Source organism: Phoca vitulina, unplaced genomic scaffold (genome assembly GCF_004348235.1).
Source record: "Phoca vitulina isolate PV1807 unplaced genomic scaffold, GSC_HSeal_1.0 scaffold105, whole genome shotgun sequence".
Lineage (NCBI taxonomy): Eukaryota > Metazoa > Chordata > Mammalia > Carnivora > Phocidae > Phoca > Phoca vitulina.
This window is the reverse complement of record NW_022589808.1, coordinates 1352607-1371499: the sequence shown is the minus strand read 5'-3', so window position 1 is coordinate 1371499 and position 18893 is coordinate 1352607. Positions and strand designations below refer to the sequence as shown.

Genomic DNA, 18893 nt, shown 5'->3' with positions numbered 1-18893 from the left:
GGTTTTTCTGTGGACTTACTTCATCATCTGCAGTGAAGATTTTGAACTAGGGTAGATCTCTACAAATTATTATGTTATGATTCCTAAGTGATAGAGTTGGGACTGGACCATTTCCAATTCAGTGCATTTGCTACTTGACTATTGCAGAGATTCTGCTATACTTCATTTCTCTTTTTCACTTTCTAAATTTTATTTGGTCTATTAGGCTAGACCATTATCATCTTTCTTAAAGAATAGGAATGTCTTCAGTTGATCTAATGGAATGCCATAGGCAGATTTTAGATTTTGTTCAAATCTCTTAATTTGCTTTGTATAGTACTCTAACATGGTTATGGACCATTATTATTTTATTCTTATTTTAATTATTTTTGACTGAAAAATGTTACAAAGCAAGTTTCATTGGTACTAAGTAAAATACAGTCAGGTGTTTTTTTTTTTTTCCAGTAAATCACATAGCTCTTTGGGTGTTTTCTAAATTACTTGACATTGTTTTTTGTATTATAATAGCAAACTTTCTAAATAACGATTTAGGTATGCTTTTTTCTTTTCTGCAAAAATTGATGTTTTTAAAGATTTTATTTTATTTATTTATTTATTCATTTTAAGATTTTATTTATTTGACAGAGACACAGTGAGAGAGGGAACACAAGCAGGGGGGATAGGGAAGGGAGAAGCAGCCTTCCCGCCGAGCAGGGAGCCCAATGCGGGGCTCGATCCCAGGACCCTGGGATCATGACCTGAGCCAAAGGCAGGTGCTTAACTACTGAGCAACCAAGGCGCCCTGATTTTTATTTTTTTTTAAATAATCTCTGCACCCAACGGGGGCTTGAACTTAAAACCCTGAGATCAAGAGTTGCACGCTCTATTGAATGAGCAAGCCAGGCGTCCCCAAAATTCAGTCTTTAATAATGGCAAATGTGTTGGAAGTCTTGCTGAATGGCAAGCTTAACAGAATGAAATAAAATAAATGACAACCAAGGTGAAAATGTTTCATAAATATTGTCCTGTTCTATTTAGAATTGAATATATATGTGTGAGAGGCAGGAAATAGTGTACAGAGAATAGAATCAAGATTCCATTTTTATATTTGAGAATTTAATGTTACTGTTTCTTTGGCTCCCCCCTCTCCCCAAAGGAAAACCCAACCTTACAACCAAAACAATATCCAGAAGCTCACACATTAGTACCTTAACCATCACTAAGGTGTAGGGAGATATACAGCAGCATCCCCAGGGGAGCTTTTTCAAGTTAGGCATCAGTGGTAGAGCTCCAGCATGTGTATTTTCTGGCTCCAGCATGTGTGTTTTGAGAGCTCCCAGATTCAGAGGTACATGCCTGGTTTAGTATCACCAAATTAAATTTAGCATACTTATCTTTCACAAGTGAGCCATGATTAGATGTCTTTTGAGAATACATATCCTTTAGAATCCCTAATATGAGAAAGCTCAACATATTTGTCATCTGAAATGCCATTTAACAAACTCATCTTTCATGTCAAAACATGGAAATATGCATAATTTTTAAGAATCAAATCTTACGACCGGATAGATTAATGATGTTAGGTCAGCTGGAAAGTTGTAGCCAGGATGATAGTCATGATAGACTATATGTGGACTATCCCTAGCAAACAGCTAAAACAACCTTGTTTTCCTTAATAGACTTGCCCTGATCAAGAGAGTTGTACTCAGATAATGATTCCCTTGGTCCTGAACACCACTGTGTCAAAAGAAATATTTACTATAAATACCTTGATTGGAAGGGTTGGGAAGTACTAGTCCATACGATTTTTGTAGAGTGTTGCGATTTGAAATAGAAGTAGTGTTTTGGATTGTTCTGGAGAGTTACGTACGTGTTGTGTGTGTGGTTTGTGTGTATATAAAGTGTGTAGATATGTAAATCAGTACTGACTAATAGGTGAGTTTTGATTCTCGCCCCTTTTTTGTGTTGCCATACCATTTGCATGCAGTGTACATCACTAGTAACATCAAGGCTTTTTGAAAAATTGGTGAAGGGTTGAAAACATACAAGTATTTAATTTATTGGGGCGTGGTCACCAAATTTTTGCTATTTAGAAATTTTAAATTATAAAATATGAGTGTTGAAATGATCAAAGTAGAAATTCTGAACAGTGAAAGACGTAAAGATTTAGAGAAAAAGATCATTTTTGCAGAGATGGGGCATGGGGTAAAGTGGAGGAGGTGCTGTAACCATTAGCTTCTGGGCTCTGTGCATTTAAGTGTAGAAGGACTTATACCTCCCAGATACCAAGTACAAGTATATTTTCTGCTTATGAATAAGTTTTACATTTTTACCAAATTGAAATTATGCTCTTTACAACATACCTAATTCTCAATAAACATTATAATTATTTTAAAATTTCCTAATATTTTAGGTTGCAGAAGTTTTACAAGTACCTCCAATGAGAGTATATGAAGTAGCAACTTTTTATACAATGTATAATCGAAAGCCAGTTGGAAAGTATCACATTCAGGTCTGCACTACTACACCTTGCATGCTTCGAAACTCTGACAGCATACTGGAGGCCATTCAGAAAAAGCTTGGTATGGGACACATTGTATTTATAACTTTTATGAAAAATAGGATTGTCTTTCTAGATTTGACCCATTTCTACCTGAGTTTTCCAGTGTTTGCCATCTTATTGGACCTGATCTGTACTTTAGTAAATTTTTGTCTTACTGTGGTTACCCACCTTTATTTGTTCTTATTTTGTATTTTTCCTTAGTTCTCAGCCTCAAAGCTGAATTTTCACCTCTTTTTTCCCCATAATCATTAAGTATGTTTGAAAAGCTTCTAGGGGTTTTAAAGTTTTCATTGTTTAGAAATTAAGTTTCACTCATTGTGTAATAATAGTATGTGGTACATAAAAAAGTGATTTTACTGTCCTTGTATTCTTCCAAATGAGTCTTGGAACAAATAAGATATGAGAATAGTAAGAATGCTTCAGAAAGGGAAATTTGAAATAAGATGTTATTAGAGTGGCATTTATAAAATTATAAGAACATTTTTCCATATAAAACTGCCATTGCTGCATTTATAGCTCTACATATCAAATGAAGTAAAAGGAGGTATACTTTAATCTTGTTGCTACCGAATATAAAGTATTTGCATGTTGTAAAAATAGTTGGGCTGTATTAAAGTATATAAAACAGAAAGCTGGAGTCTGCTCAAAATTTGACCCTCAGAAATTCTAATAGTTGGGTATAATTAGTTTTAGATTTTATGTTGTTTTGCTTATTTTCATTATTAAAAACACAAATATGTCTGTTTGCTTTTTGCACTTTATTTTGGCTGTAGCATATGTGTGTCTGCCTTGTTTTTCTGTTATAAGTTATTGTCCAGTTACTTTCATGCATACATATCTTTGCATGATTGTCCTATTGTATACCGAGGTTGTTTACAAGAATAGAATTGTTGAGTCAGATTTTACTATATTTTGCCAAAATGTCTTCCCTGAAGATAGGAGAGTATATTTTCTTTGTAGTCTTAATGATCTTTGACATTAGCAGTTTTCTGAGTCTTTGCCAATCTGATAGTGTGACTGATAATAGTACGTTAACTATCACAATCAAAATGAAAATACTATATTCTAATACACTGCTCTGTAACAGCAAACACTGGAGATGAGTCCCCTGAAATCTTACTGTTTTTAAAGGAATAAGTCCATTTAAGAAATCCTTGAATGTTCTAGTATAATTATACAGAGTTGTTTTAAGAAAGTTAATGTTCTTCAATACTTTTGTATACCTCTATAATTTGTTGTAGTTTTCTTAAGCCACATTGCTATTAAAATATAACCTGGTCCTTACAGTGATTATTTATATTTTTAGGAATAAAGGTTGGGGAGACTACACCTGATAAACTTTTCACTCTTATAGAGGTGGAATGTTTAGGGGCCTGTGTAAATGCACCAATGGTTCAAATAAATGACAACTACTATGTGAGTATTTAATATAAATTAAAGTTGTATGATCTCATATTTAAAATATTTTAAATATTTGGTTTCCTTTCCTGTAGATACAAGTTTCTGAATTATTCATTTAGAAGAAACTGCATAAATATCCAGGTTTTTTTTTTCTGTTTTCCAAAGTTTATTAAAAAACAAAGAATTGAAAAGCTTTGCATAAAAATATGTCAAGTTTAGCTTCCACATTGTTGTCCACCAGAAGGTCTTTAAAAATTATCTTTAGGGGCGCCCGGGTGGCTCAGTCGTTAAGCGTCTGCCTTCGGCTCAGGTCATGATCCCAGGGTCCTGGGATCGAGCCCCGCATCGGGCTCCCTGCTCCGCGGGAAGCCTGCTTCTCCCTCTCCCACTCCCCCTGCTTGTGTTCCCTCTCTCGCTGTGTCTCTCTCTGTCAAATAAATAAATAAAATCTTTAAAAAAATAAAAATAAAAAAATAAAAATTATCTTTAAACATTTTGCATTTAACTCTAGGAGATAATGACATATTTTAAAAGCTTTTAAATTATGAAAAATAATTCACATATAAATACAGAAAATAACCACCAAGATTTAACAGATACTTTACCCTACTTACTGTTACTAGGTATTATTGTTTTTATCATCATTATTATTTGTAGAATAGATATAAGCTACAGATGCAGGTAAACCACCCCTACGCCCCCAAAATCCTATTCCTTTGATTTCCAGAGATAACCACTGTCATAAATTTAGTGTGTATTCTTCCTGTCCATGTTTTTAAACTCTTTGAGTATATGTATCCAGCCATACTAATATATTGCTTGTTTTAAAAATTTTAGAGATGGTATCATTCCTGTAAGTACTGCTTTATAGCTGGATGTCACAAGTTTTGATAAGTATTATTTTTATCATTTAGTTCTAAATATTTTTAAATATGCATTTTTAAAAGATTTTCTTATTTGAGAGAGAGAGAGAACGAGCATGCATTGCGGGGGGAGGCACAAAGGGAAAGGGAGAAGCAGGCTCCCTGCTGAGCAGGGAGCCCAACGTGGGGCTCAATCCCAGCACCCTGGGATCATGACCTGAGCCAAAGGCAGACGCTTAACCGACTGAGCCACGCAGGCACCCCTAAAATACGCATTTTGATTTCTCCTTTGGCCTGTGTTTTTTAGAAGTACTAGTCTCCCAAGTGTGTGGAATTTTCTAGTTATCTTTTTAAAAGATTTCTTGCTACCCTAATTATATATAATGGTTTTCATACATAATATTATTAGTTCATACTTCTTAGAAATTTATTAGTAGAAATTGATTCCTGCACTGAGTGTGGATTCATCAAGAAGGTATTTGCTTTACTTCTTTCTTTCTCCTGTAAATACTACTGTTCCAAAAGAAAGCTCCTCTCCTTATACCCTCCCCTGTTGCTCCAATGTGTAAGGTTCTAGACTAGCAGTTCTTTTTGAGGAACAGTTTAATATCTAGTTTACTCCTGAGGGAATAACCTTTTAGGGTCTTAACTTTGTGTGTTTGGTATGTGTCCTATAGCCTGCAGGTTTGTCCCTTGACCCTTTGGGCTATGAAACTCTGAAACAAGGTTTGCTTGGTGTTCCACTTGTCTTCCTAGGTTTTCTTTTTTTTTTTTTTAATTTAATTTAATTACATTATGTTAGTCACCATACAGTACATCATTAGTTTTTGATGTAGTGTTCCATGATTCATTGTTTTCGTATAACACCCAGTGCTCCATGCAGTACGTGCCCCCCCTTAATACCCATCACAAGGCTAACTCATCCCACCACCCCCCTCCCCTCTAGAACCCTCACTTTGTTTCTCAGAGTCCATAGTCTCTCATGGTTCATCTCTTCCTCCGATTTCCCACTGTTCACTTTTCCCTTCCTTCTCCTAATGTCCTCCATGCTATTCCTTATGTTCCACAAATAAGTGAAACCATATAATAATTTGACTTTCTCTGCTTGACTTATTTCACTTAGCATAATCTCCTCGAGTCCCATCCATGTTGATGTAAAAGTTGGGTATTCATCCTTTCTGATGGCTGAGTAATATTCCATTGTATATACGGACCACATCTTTATCCATTTATCTGTTGAAGGGCATCTCGGCTCTTTCCACAGTTTGGCTATTGTGGACATAGCTGCTATGAACATTGGGGTGCATATGGCCCTTCTTTTCACTACATCTGTGTCTTTGGGGTAAATACCCAGTAGTGCAATTGCTGGGTCATAGGGTAGCTCTATTTTTAATTTTTTGAGGAACCTCCACAACCTCTCCAACATTTGTTGTTTCTTGCCTTGTCCATTTTGGCCATTCTAACTGGTGTAAGGTGGTATCTCAGTGTGGTTTTGATTCCCTGATGGCTAATGATGAACATTTTTTCATGTGTCTGTTAGCCATTTGTATGTCTTCTTCAGAGAAGTGTCTTTTCATATCTTCTGCCCACTTTTTGACTTGATTATTTGTTTTTTGGGTGTTGAGTTTGAGAAGTTCTTTATAGATCTTGGATACCAGCCCTTTATCTGTAGTGTCATTTGCAAATATCTTCTCCCATTTTGTGGGTTGCCTCTTTGTTTTGTTGACTGTTTCCTTTGCTGTGCAGAAGCATTTTATCTTGATGAAGTCCCAAAAGTTCATTTTTGCTTTTGTTTGACTAGCCTTTGGAGATAAATCTTCAAAGAAGTTGCTGTGGCTGATGTCAAAGTGGTTACTGCCTTAGGATTTTGATGGGATTCCTGTCTCATATTGAGGTCTTTCATTCATTTTGAGTTTATCTTTGTGTATGGTGTTAGAGAATGGTCGAGTTTCATTCTTCTGCATGTGGCTGTCCAATTTCCCCAGCACCATTTATTGAAGAGACTGTCTTTTTTTCCATTGCATATTTTTTCCTGCTTTGTCAAAGATTATTTGACCATAGAGTTGAGGGTCCATATCAGGGCTCTCTATTCTGTTCCATTGGTCTGTATGTCTGTTTTTGTGCCAGTACCATGCTGTCTTGGTGATCACTGCTTTGTAATATAGCTTGAAATCAGGCAACGTATGCCCCCAGCTTTGTTTTTCAACATTTCCTTGGCGATTTAGGGTCTTTTCAGATGCCATACAAATTTTAGGATTGTTGTTCCAGCACTCTGAAAAATGTCATTGGAATTTTGATTGGGATGGCATTGAAGGTATAGATTGCTCTGGGCAGCATAGACATTTTAACAATGTTTATTCTTCCGATCCATGAGCGTGGAATATTTTTCCATCTTTTCGTGTCTTCAATTTCTTTCATGAGTGTTCTGTAGTTCCTTTACCTCTTTGGTTAGGTTTATTCCTAGGTATCTTACGGTTTTTGGTGCTAATGTAAGTGGAATCGTTTCTCTAATTTCTCTTTCTACAGTGGCATTGTTAGTGTATAAGAAAGCAACTGATTTCTGTGCATTGATTTTGTATCCTGCCACATTACTGAATTGCTGTATGAGTTCTAGTAATTTGGGGGTGGAGTCTTTTGGGATTTTCCACATAAAGCATCATGTCATCTGTGAAGAGAGAGCGTTTGACTTCTTCTTTGCCAATTTGAATACCTTTTATTTCTTTTTGTTTGATTGCTGTTGCTAGGACTTCTAGTACTATGTTCAGCAATAGTGGTGAGAGTGGGCATCCTTGTCATGTTCCTGATCTTAAGGGAAAGGCTCTCAGCTTTTCCTCATTTAGGATGATATTTGCTGTGGGTTTTTCATAGATGGATTTTATGAAATTGAGAAATGTTTCCTCTATCCCTATGCTCTGAAGAGTTTTAATCAGGAAAGGATGTTGTATTTTTGTCAAACGCTTTTTCTGCGTCAGTTGAGAGGACCATATGGTTCTTCTCTCTCCTCTTATTAATGTGTTCTATCACATTGATTGATTTGCGAATGTTGAACCACCCTTGCATCCCGGGGATAAATCCCACTTGGTCGTGGTAGATGATCCTTTTAATGTATTGTTGGATCCTATTAGCTAGGATTTTGTTGAGGATTTTGGAATCCATATTCATCAGGGATATCAGTCTGAAATTCTCCTTTTTGATGGGGTCTTTGCCTGGTTTGGGGATTAAGGTAATGCTGGCCTCATAGAATGAATCTGGAAGCTTTCCTTCTGTTTCTATTTTTTGAAACAGCTTCAGGAGAATAGGTATTATTTCTTCTTTGAATGTTTGGTAGAATTCCCCAGGGAATCCGTCAGGCCCTGGTCTCTCGTTTTTTTTGGGAGGTTTTTGATCACTGCTTCAATCTTGTTACTGGTTATTGGCCTATTCAGGTTGTCAATTTCTTCCTGTTTCAGTCTTGGGAGTTTATAGGTTTCCAGGAAGGCATCCATTTCTTCCAGGTTGCTCAATTTGTTGGCATATAGTTGTTGATAATAATTTCTAATAATTGTTTCTATTTCCTTGATGTTAGTTGTGATCTCTCCCCTTTCATTCATAATGTTGTTAATTTGGGTCCTTTCTCTTTTCTTTTGGATAAGTCTGGCCAGTGGTTTATCAGTCTTATTAATTCTTTCAAAGAACCAGCTTCTAGTTTTGTTGATCTGATTACTGTGTTTCTGGTTCCTAATTCATTGATCTGTGCTGTAATCTTAATTATTTCTCTTCTAATGCATGGCTTAGGCATCGTTTGTTGCTTTTTCTCTAGTTCTTTAAGGTGTAGTTAGTCGGTGAATTCCGGATTTTTCTATTTTTTTGAGTGAGGCTTGGATGGCTATGTATTTCCCCCTTAGGACTGCCTTTGCAGTATCCCATAGGTTATGGACCGATGTGTTTTCGTTCTCATTGATTTCCATGAATTGTTTAAGTTCTTCTTTGATTTCCTGGTTGACCCAAACATTCTTGAGCAGAGTGGTCTTTAGCTTCCAAGTGTTTGAATTTCTGCCAAATTTTTTCTTGTGATTGAGTTCCAGTTTCAGAGCATTGTGGTCTGAGAATATGCAGGGAATAATCTCAATCTTTTGGTATCGGTTGAGACCTGATTTGTGACCCAGTATGTGGTCTGTTCTGGAGAAAGTTCCGTGTGCGCTCGAGAAGAATGAGTATTCTGTTGTTTTAGGGTGGAATGTTCTGTATATATCTATGAGGTCCATCTGGTCCAGTGTGTCATTCAAAGCTCTTGTTTCTTTGTTGATTTTCTGCTTAGATGATCTGTCCATTCCTGAGAGTGGAGTATTGAGGTCTCCTACAATTAACGTATTGTTATCAATATGATTCTTTATTTTGGTTAACAGTTGGCTTATGTAGATGGCTGCTCCCATGTTGGGGGCATAGATATTTACTACAGTCTTTAGTTTAAAATCTTATTTGTCTGATATAAGAATTGCTATCCCAGCTTTCTTTTGAGGTCCGTTGGCATGGAAGATGGATCTCCATCCCTTCACTTTCAGTCTGGATGTATCTTTAGGTTCAAAACGAGTCTGTTGTAGACAGCATATGGATGGGTACTTTTTATCCAGTCTGCAAGCCTGTGCCGTTTACGGGAGCATTTAGGTCATTTAGGTTGAGAGTGATTATTGAAAGATATGAATTAATTGTCATCATGTTGCCTGTGAAGACCTTGTTTTTATAGATTGTCCTTGTAAATTTCTGTTGTATATCACTCTTGGGGTCTTTCTCCTTTTATAGAACCCCCCTTAATATTTCTTGCAAGGCCAGCTTAGTGGTCACATATTCTTTCAGTTTCTGCCGGTCTTGGAAGCTCTGCATCTCTCCATCCATTCTAAATGACAGCCTTGCCGGAAAAAGTATTCTTGGCTGCATGTTCTTCTCATCTAGTACCCTGAATATGTCTTGCAGCCCTTTCTGGCTTGCCAGGTCTCTGTGGATAGGTCTGACGTTATTCTGATGTTCCTCCCTCTGTACGTAAGGGATCTCTTCCCCCTAACTGCCCTTAAGATGGGTTCTAAGATTTGCAAGTTTTACTATTACATTCTGGGGTGTGGGCCTGTTTTCCTTGATCTTGGGAGGGGTCCTCTCTGCCTCTAGGACACGAATGTTTGTTTCATTCCCTGGATTAGGGAAGTTCTCAGATACGATTTGCTCAAATATATCTTCTGGTCCTCGCTTTCTCCATCCCTTCAGGGATTCCAATTATTCTGACATTGGAACGCTTCATGGTGTCACTTATTTCTCTGATTCTATTTTCATGGATTCTGAGTTGTTTTTCCCTGGCCTCCTCTTTTCCCTTCTTGTCTATTAATTGTTCTTCTAAATCACTAATTTGTTCTTCTGTCTCGCTTACCCTAGCTGTTAGATGATCTAGATTAGATTGGATCTCATTGATAGCATTTTTAAGTTCTGCCAATTCAGTTTTCATTTCTTGCCCTTAGAGACTCTATGTTGCCATTAATCGATTTCTCCATCCTAGCTTTCGTCTTCACAATTGCTAGCCTGAATTCCATCTCCAACATCTTGGTTATATCTGAATCTATTTGTAAATCTGTGGCATAAGTCATAGTCTCTGAGTCTTTCCTGTTTTGGGGGTTCCTCCTCCTAGTCATTCTGTTGAGGGGTGGTTGAGGGAATGTATAGAGTCCAAATTTTATTGACCACAACCCAAGCAAGATGCACCTGTTTTCTAGGGAATTTAGGATTGCTGGTCTCTTGTTTTCCCAGCCTGTCTTCTTGGGGAGGGGCCTGCCGCGCTGTTACTCAGGCAACCCTGTTTGGGCAGAGTTGCCCTGCTCCCTGTGGCTGGGGATAGGCTCAGTGGAAACCGGTTTTTTGGGGCTTTTGTTCTCTGGCAGCTATCCGAGTCTCTTCCGAGAGTCAGAGCACGAGAGACCGTTTCCAACCGTCTGCCTCAGAGCGGAGAGATCGCAGACTGTTCTTCAGTGAACTCTCCAGGCCAGCTATCTCCGTTTCTGTCTGTGCTGGTATACTGCAGTGTCCTGGGTTGTTGAATACAGGTGGTAGGAATATGGGTATTCATGTATGGTTTTTAAATTTTCATAATAAAAAGTTAGGGGAGATAAAATCATTAGATGACTTAACGATTCCTTTTAGCTATGAGGTTCTGAACATTTGTTGAACCCTAAGCAGTTTGAAAGCAGTGTTTTATTTTTATAAATGTTTAAGCATTGAACAAATATTAAAGAACTTCTGTGTGGTGAGGCACTGGAAATGCAGTACTGAATCACGATTTCTCTAGCATAGTATCAGAGTCCTATAAAACATTTTCTTAAGTACTTAACAGTTTTAGAGAGGGAGTAGGTGTATGGTTTAGGCATTTTTCTTTTAGTTTAATCATACCCATGCTATTTTGACTCTCTTTGATTAAACTTAGGGTGCAGCTAGGCACATGGGCATGTGTATCTGTGTGTTTCAACTGTATTTATTATTTTAAATACCAGAACCATTTCTTGAGGTAAAAATTTTACACAGGTACATAGTGTATAAAATATAGAGCTGCTCTCACTGAAATGGGGACTGGAGGGTCAGGGTCATTAAGATACGTTCCAAAAATAATTTCTTTTACCTTTCTGTTAAAAAATTAAGTGAATTTGGAAACAGTGAATTTTACATGGGAAAGAAGATATCATGAGAGTATTTTATCTTTAGAGATGTTAGGCATCTACTTTTACGTTATTATGACTGCTGGTGCTAATTGCTGTTTGTACCTCACTGTTCTTCAAGGACATAGCATTTGTTGAGCATGTGTCATGGCACTGTTCTGTTTTATGTATTTTCTCACTGAATCCTCAAAAACATTCTTGAAGTACGTTTATAAGTGAATAAACAAACTTAAGGAGGCTGAATAACTTATTTAAGATTACTAGCTGTTAAGGGCGCCTGGGTGGCTCAGTTGGTTAAGCGACTGCCTTTGGCTCAGGTCATGATCCTGGAGTCCCTGGATCGAGTCCCGCATCGGGCTCCCTGCTCGGCAGGGAGTCTGTTCTCCCTCTGACCCTCCCGACCCTCCCCCTCTCATGTGCTCTCTCTCTCAGTCTCTCTCTCTCAAATAAATAAATAAAAATCTTTAAAAAAAAAAAAAGATTACTAGCTGTTAAATGTTGGAGTCAGGACTCAAAATGCAGAACTCTTTCACTTGAAAGTACTACTGTGTATTGCCTCTTCAGCCACAGCTCTTCTTGCATACTACATTTAACAGTATATACTATATATAGGAGTTAATCAGTTACTGCTACCTTGGTGACTAACTTGGGAGCTGAGAAAGACAGAAAAACAATAAGCTAATTGATATTAGGTATTTATACAGATTTCAGTAGTAGGAAGTAATTTTAATATGACTTTTAATTTTTTATTCTAGGAGGATCTGACACCTAAGGATATTGAAGAAATTATTGATGAGCTCAAAGCTGGCAAAATTCCAAAACCTGGGCCAAGGTATGCTTTTATTTCTATACAATAAATTTTAATGGCTTAACCTAATGTAAACTTAATTTAAAAAATTTTATCCCTAGGGGTGTGTGGGTGTCTCAGTCAGTTAAGTGTCTGCCTTCAGCTCAGGTCATGATCCCAGGGTCCTGGGATTGAGTCCCCCATCGGACTCCCTGCTCAGTGGGGAGCCTGCTTCTCCCTCTCCCTGCAGCTCCCCTTGCTTGTGCTCTCTCTCTTTCTCTGTCAAATAAAATCTTTTTTAAAAATTAAAAAAAAAAAATTAAAATTTTATCCCTTAAGGGGCACCTGGGTGGCTCAGTAAATTAAGCATTGATTTCAGCTCAGGTCATGATCTCAGGGTTGTGAGATCGAGCCCTCCATTCCAGTGTGGAGTTAAGATTCTCTCTCACCCTTTCCCTCAACCCCTAATCACCCCCCTCTCCCTCTCTCAAAAAAAAAAAAAAAAAAAAAAAATTATCCCCTAAGTTGTTGGAGCTTTGGAGTTGTCAGGAGTTGTCAGGATCTTTGGATAGTATTGAAAGCAACCTGTCATCTAAAGCAACTATTTTTTTCCCTCTAAAATCCTCTCAGATAATCATCTGGTATCTACTTGAATATTTATAGAGAAGGGGAATTTACTACAAATAAAAATCTGTTCTGTTTAAAGGTCATACTGTTTGTCAGAAGATTGACCCAAAGTTTGTCTCCCTCTAATTTCCACCTACATGTCCAGTTCTGCCCTTTGAACTGACATAACTTTTATACCTCTTCTAAATGATAGCTCTTCCTTTACTTAAAATAGGTGTCTTCTCTTCCCCAAATCTTTTTCTCAGAATTAATGTCTACCGTTGTTCCATTTTTTTCTTTATTATGACATAGTTTTGGTTTCCCTCTTCTGTAGCTTTTCTGGCTGACTTTTTTGATACTTCCACTAATCACAGTATTTGAGATACGTACTGAGCGGTGCAGAGCATTGTGGGACTATCTTCTTTGTTCTAGACATTATGCTTATAATAATGCAGCCTAATTACATCAACTCTCACTTCAGGTACATTTCACCAATAATTGCACTTATAGTCAGTTAGAATGCTTAGATCTTTTTTAACTTCCAACACTGTTCATCCAGGTTGCTCCCATCCTGCAGTTGTGTTATACTAATTACTTTTCTTTCAGTTATGAACCTGAACTTTTGCTGCTAAACAAACCCCTATTCCATTTCTAAGTGCTTATATTGCTCAGAATTTTTTTGTAATACTAGCAAATGTTTGTAGTTTTATGTAGTTGTAAGCCCTTTATGTTTTTTTCTGTTTATGCCGTATAATTTTCCTTCTCTCAATACATGTGTAGGGTTTAATGGCCATATAGTATTTCAGTGTATTAAAAGAACTATAATGTGCCCTTTATTCCTGTTTTAAATGTTTTCCTGCTCTTGGTAATAAATAGCAGTTCTGTGTACTCTCTCAAGAGGTAGATAGGGGCCCAGATAACATAATTTGATTTGAATGCTAAATATAATAAAAGCTGTTGTAGGAATGTTTTCAAAAAGCAGGAAATGATGTGTAATCTTGTTAAAATTATTGTGCTAGTTACTGTGTGGAGAATAGTTTAAAATTTAGTGCATGTTGTGGGGCAGAGGAATTATGAGTGATTTCTAGCTTTTTGGTCTGAGCACCTCAATGGTTCCTTTAACTAAAAAAGGAAAGTTGGGGTACAGCAAGTTTGGAGAAGAAAAGTCACTTTGGGACAGGTTAAAGTTGTGATGCCTCCTAGACATCCATGGTAGAATGCTGAAAGGTATATTTGAACCTGGAATTTAGGAAATAGATTAGGACTGGAAATACGAATTGGGGATTCATCAATTATTATAGATGGTATTTAAAGCCGTAAGGCTGGATGAGATTACTGGGGGTGAAATTAGTTTGTTGGTGTTCTTAACATAGGATACTATAACATCATTGTATTTTAACATTAATAAAACAGTTAACTAAGTACCACAGTTAAGCATTTTTAAATAGGTATGTTGCTTGTCAGTAATTGTAAATAGTTCTTCACTGGGATTTTTTTGAGTGTTCTAGATTTGAGCGAAAAAACTTTAGAATTATTGGTTTCTGAACCTATTTTTATTTCCTTTGTAGCCCCTCTTATTTAAAAAATAGAGATAGGGGCACCTGGGTGGCTCAGTCAGTTGAGGGGCATCCTACACTTGGTTTCAGCGCAGGTCATGATCTCAGGGTCCTGGGATGGAGCCCCAAGTCAGGCTCTGTGCTCAGTGGGGAGACTGCTTGAGGATTCTCTCTCTCCCTCTGCTCCTCCCCCCCACCATGCTATCCCTCTAAAATAAATAAATCTTTAAAAAAATAAAAAGGTAAATCTACTTACTTTTCAGTAATTGCAGAGCATCTACAAGTGGTGTCTGTAGAGACTGTATTTGGACATGGTAGTTCTAGAATGTCTTCCCAGCATCAGAAGACAAAAACTTTTCCTCTCCTTCAAGTTTTTTGGATATATAGTGTAATGAAAGAGACTGCAATGATAGTAGTAACCAAAATATAATTATAGTTATACTCCAAAATATTATTATAGCTATACTTTAAATTAACCAAAGCTGGCTAATTCTTTTTTTATTACTATTTATATAATAAAGCAATTTGCTCACATATGTAAAGGAGGTGCTCATTGTGAGTCCTTGAATAACCGGAGAAATTAAACTGGTTCAGCAGTACCTGATTTCTGAGTATCATTACCAGGTCTACCCTGGCCAAAATCAGGAAAAGATTCATGTCTCTGTGTGGTTCAGAACTGTTTTTTTATGTTTTTGGTAAATGATGGGTAGAAAGGAAGTATTAAACTGATGGTAAGGCAGTGCTTTATTTTGACATTAAATATTTATGCTGAGATTGTTATTTTCATTTTCTTTTAAGTACCAAAAATAACTTCTTAACCTGCTTTGAAATTACTTAACCTGAAATTACTTAACCTGCTTTGAAATTACTAATTAAAAGGTAGAAGTTTTTTTTAGTATGGTTAACTAAAACTAATTTTAAGTCCAATTTGAATTCTTCATATTTAGTTTTATAAAGATACCTTTTTGCAGAATTCTATGGGATACAGATAATATGATGTGTAAAGAAAATATAGGTGGTTGCTTATGGATAACTCTAGACTGTAAAGTCACTTTTGTTTTTTTATAGTAAAGGTAGAGGGCAGTGGTGGGTATATCTTAGGAATATTAAAAAGATAAGCACTAATCTTTCATAAAGTAGCTTTTCTTTAAAAGTACTTCTAAGCCTGATGTACAGAAAGGCCAAGTTTTCTAGAATGCAAATGAGTTAAAATGATGAATGTACAAGTAGTGTTGGAATGGCTAAAAAACCAGATTTACCTTTTGAGTTGTAATAAGAACAAGGTAATTAATAGATGGCATTTTAAGCATAACCCTTGAGGCGAATCATTTTTTGTTTTTTATGAAGTGAAAACCCTAGTGTAAATTGTGAATGGAAGGGCTAGATCACTGCCTCTGGTGTCTGATGCATATTTACAGATAAAATGAGGGGAAAGTTATAAGATTTATAGATGAAACACAATCTGTGGACTTTACAGCCTTTATAGCATTTTAATGTGCATTTTGTGAAGGGTGAGGGAAGGAGAAAGTTTGCAGGCAGACATAAAAGGCCATTGAAACTCCCCCCCCACCCCCCGAAGTGTAGATCATGGGACTGTAATTGCATGGAACGAACTTTAGGAAAATAGACCAGATTACTCTTGAAATTACTTTCTTATACAAAAGTTCACAATTCCTTGAAGAGTTCAGGCAGTGTGCGTGATTAATTCTCCCATTTATTGTTCTCAAAACCTCAGTTTTTATAATCTTCCTAAGTGAATCCTTTGTGTTGGTAAAGAAGGTAGTTGAGCTTAAACCATAGAGGGAACCTACTAAAGGGGAAGAAAGGTCCTCCAAAATAATTTCATTATTTCATTAGCAGTCAAAAAGCAAGTATACCTGTGTTATTAGTTAACATAAAAAAATTACAAAGCCAAATACTGTTTTTTATTAAGTTTAGATACCATTTTGCCACTTACCCTACATTATGTAATTTTAGATTCAGACAGATAGTTCACAGTAACTGTTTTTTGATCTGGTTTTTGTAGTGAACCTATAATGCAAATATATTAATTAATTTCTGACTTTGTAGGCACTCTTCATTACAATACACTACGTAGTTACTTGCATTGTGTAATGTAATAGCTTGAAAGATCTTAAAATGATTATGTGGTATCCCTGTCCTGTCCCCTGAACAAAAAATGATTTCCTGGGGCTCTAAAAAGAATCTTGTAAGATTGATGACAGAATGTGAAGGGCAAAGCAAGAAGGAGTAAAAAGATGTAAATTGAACAATTCTTCAGCTGAAATCTGTGGCAGGAACAGGTAAATTAACAAAGCCAGGAAATAGGAAGGGCAAAATAGGAGTGGGTGTGAGCCTGGGCTCTAGCAACAGAGGTCAGACAGGGGCAGAGGTGAGTGATTACCTGGGAAAGTATGTGTGGGGGTGAACAAAAGACAGGTTCTTCTACCTCTCTGCTTACCTCTCTTCATAGATTCCTACCTAAGGACCTGTTCCTGTTTTCTTTGTGGCTGTGGGTAGCTACTCTGGTCTGGAACCTGTTTTTGAAAAATTAATACTACTAATATTGCTTTTAAAAATATGAATACCAATATACTTTGTTTTCAGTGCCTCTAAGGAACACCCCTCCTAAGTCTTCAAATTCCCATTTCCTTTAATTACTGTTTATTTCCAAATATAATGTATAAGTCTGTATTTTCTTCTGTTCACTGTGATTGTGGATCTCAGTCTAAATAAAATTCAAATATAAAAAGAATAAATGTAATGCTCTAGTTTATTAAAACATGATTTTTAAAAAAGATTTATTTTATTTTTTAATTTTAAATTTTTTTTTAAGATTTTATTTATTTATTTGACAGAGAGAGAGAGAGAGAGCACAAGCAGGGGGAGCGGCAGGCAGAGGGAGAGGGGGAAGCAGGCTCTCTGCTAAGCAAGGAGCCCGATGCGGGGCTTGATCCCAGGACTCTGGGATCGTGACCTGAGCCGAAGGCAGCCGCTTAACCGACTGAGCCACCCAGGCGCCCCTATTTATTTATTTTAGAGAGAGGGAGAGAATCTCAAGCGGACTTCACGCTGAGCCCAATGCAGGGCTCCATCCCACAACCCTGAGATCATGACCTGAGCCGAAATCACGAGTCAGATGCTTAACCGACTGACCCACCCAGGCGCCCCTAAAGCATGATTTTTAAAAATGTTCCTGGGCCTGTGTTATTTTCTTATAGTTCTTAGCTCTGATCCTTGGACAGATGGTGAATCCCCTAAGCCTTCGTTTCTGTATCTGTAAAATAAGGCCAGTATTACTTGACTCATGGCATTGTTGTAAAGAGTAAATGAGCTAATAATGTATGTACACTGCTCACTAAATGGAACTAGTAGTGTTACTTTTATATTTTTCATATTTATGGTGAGTTTTGGTATGTCCGTTTTCATATTTAACTTTTGAAAATCTTGCAGCAGTTGAAATATTTGAATTAAATAATCCATGCAACTCTTGGATGAAAAATAGTTACTTAACTGGGCTGTTGTGAAGTAACAACTATTTTTTTAAGTACATATTTATAAATGGTAATCATTAATAGTTTAATGTTACTTGCTCTTTTCAGGAGTGGACGCTTCTCTTGTGAGCCAGCTGGAGGTCTTACGTCTTTGACTGAACCACCCAAAGGACCTGGCTTTGGTGTCCAAGCAGGACTTTAATTTACATTCAACTGTGAATATTGTCACTGGAGAAATAAAAATGAATCTCCTATATACATAAACTTTTTATATTATTTGTTCATTTCATGGTGTATACCTAGCAACTTGCTATATAAATGTCATGTTGAAACTTCGGAGTACCATTTTAGTCTTTTGCTATCTCTGGCTAACTATGAAGACATTAGTTCATAATGTAGTTAACAGTCACTCCAGTGTCATCCATTTTCAACTGCCAGGTCACTTTTATCCATAATATTAGATTATTGTGAAGTAAAAACTGTCAAATTTCACATATATTTTGCTTTTCCATCTTTAAAGCCAAGTCTTAACATGATCTTTCTATAGACCTTGTTTATGTTAGTCTTCCCTTTAAACATTTTTAGATTTACAGCACATAATTGTTAACTACATTTCCAACTGGTAAGTGACACCTCAAGCAGAGGTGTAAGGAGGATAAAGTAGTCTCTAGAAGTATTGTTTATCATTTTTATAAAAGGAAGGCACTTGGTTATTGTATACTGCAAGTATATAGAAACTGGGCAAAGAGACTGGAAGTACAATCTGAGTTGGAAAGAACAGTCGATATGCAAAATACATTCTTCAGTTGAATGCATATGTCAACTTCAAACAAAGGGTAAACCTGTGTATTATATACATTCAAGAAACTAGCTATGGTGCATTAGTTTTGCAAGTTGAAAAAAAATTAATAGCTTTAATGCAGGGATAAATCTAAATCAATCGTTTCAGGATTTCTCAAAGTCATTGTTTGGCCTT

At 36.6% G+C, this 18893-nt stretch overlaps 1 protein-coding gene across 1 annotated transcript in view; it reads left to right on the top strand.

The window, feature by feature from the left end:
* The window catches only part of NDUFV2 (NADH:ubiquinone oxidoreductase core subunit V2), a 37460-nt gene extending 19279 nt beyond the window's left edge, over positions 1-18181 (top strand). Inside the window, exons 5-8 of the mRNA XM_032397850.1 lie at positions 2393-2561; positions 3849-3958; positions 12230-12306; positions 18026-18181. Coding sequence (XP_032253741.1) covers positions 2393-2561; positions 3849-3958; positions 12230-12306; positions 18026-18119 — 450 coding nt within the window. The 3' untranslated portion in view covers positions 18120-18181. The remainder of the gene's footprint in view (positions 1-2392; positions 2562-3848; positions 3959-12229; positions 12307-18025) is intronic.
* Positions 18182-18893: the final 712 nt, after the last annotated feature.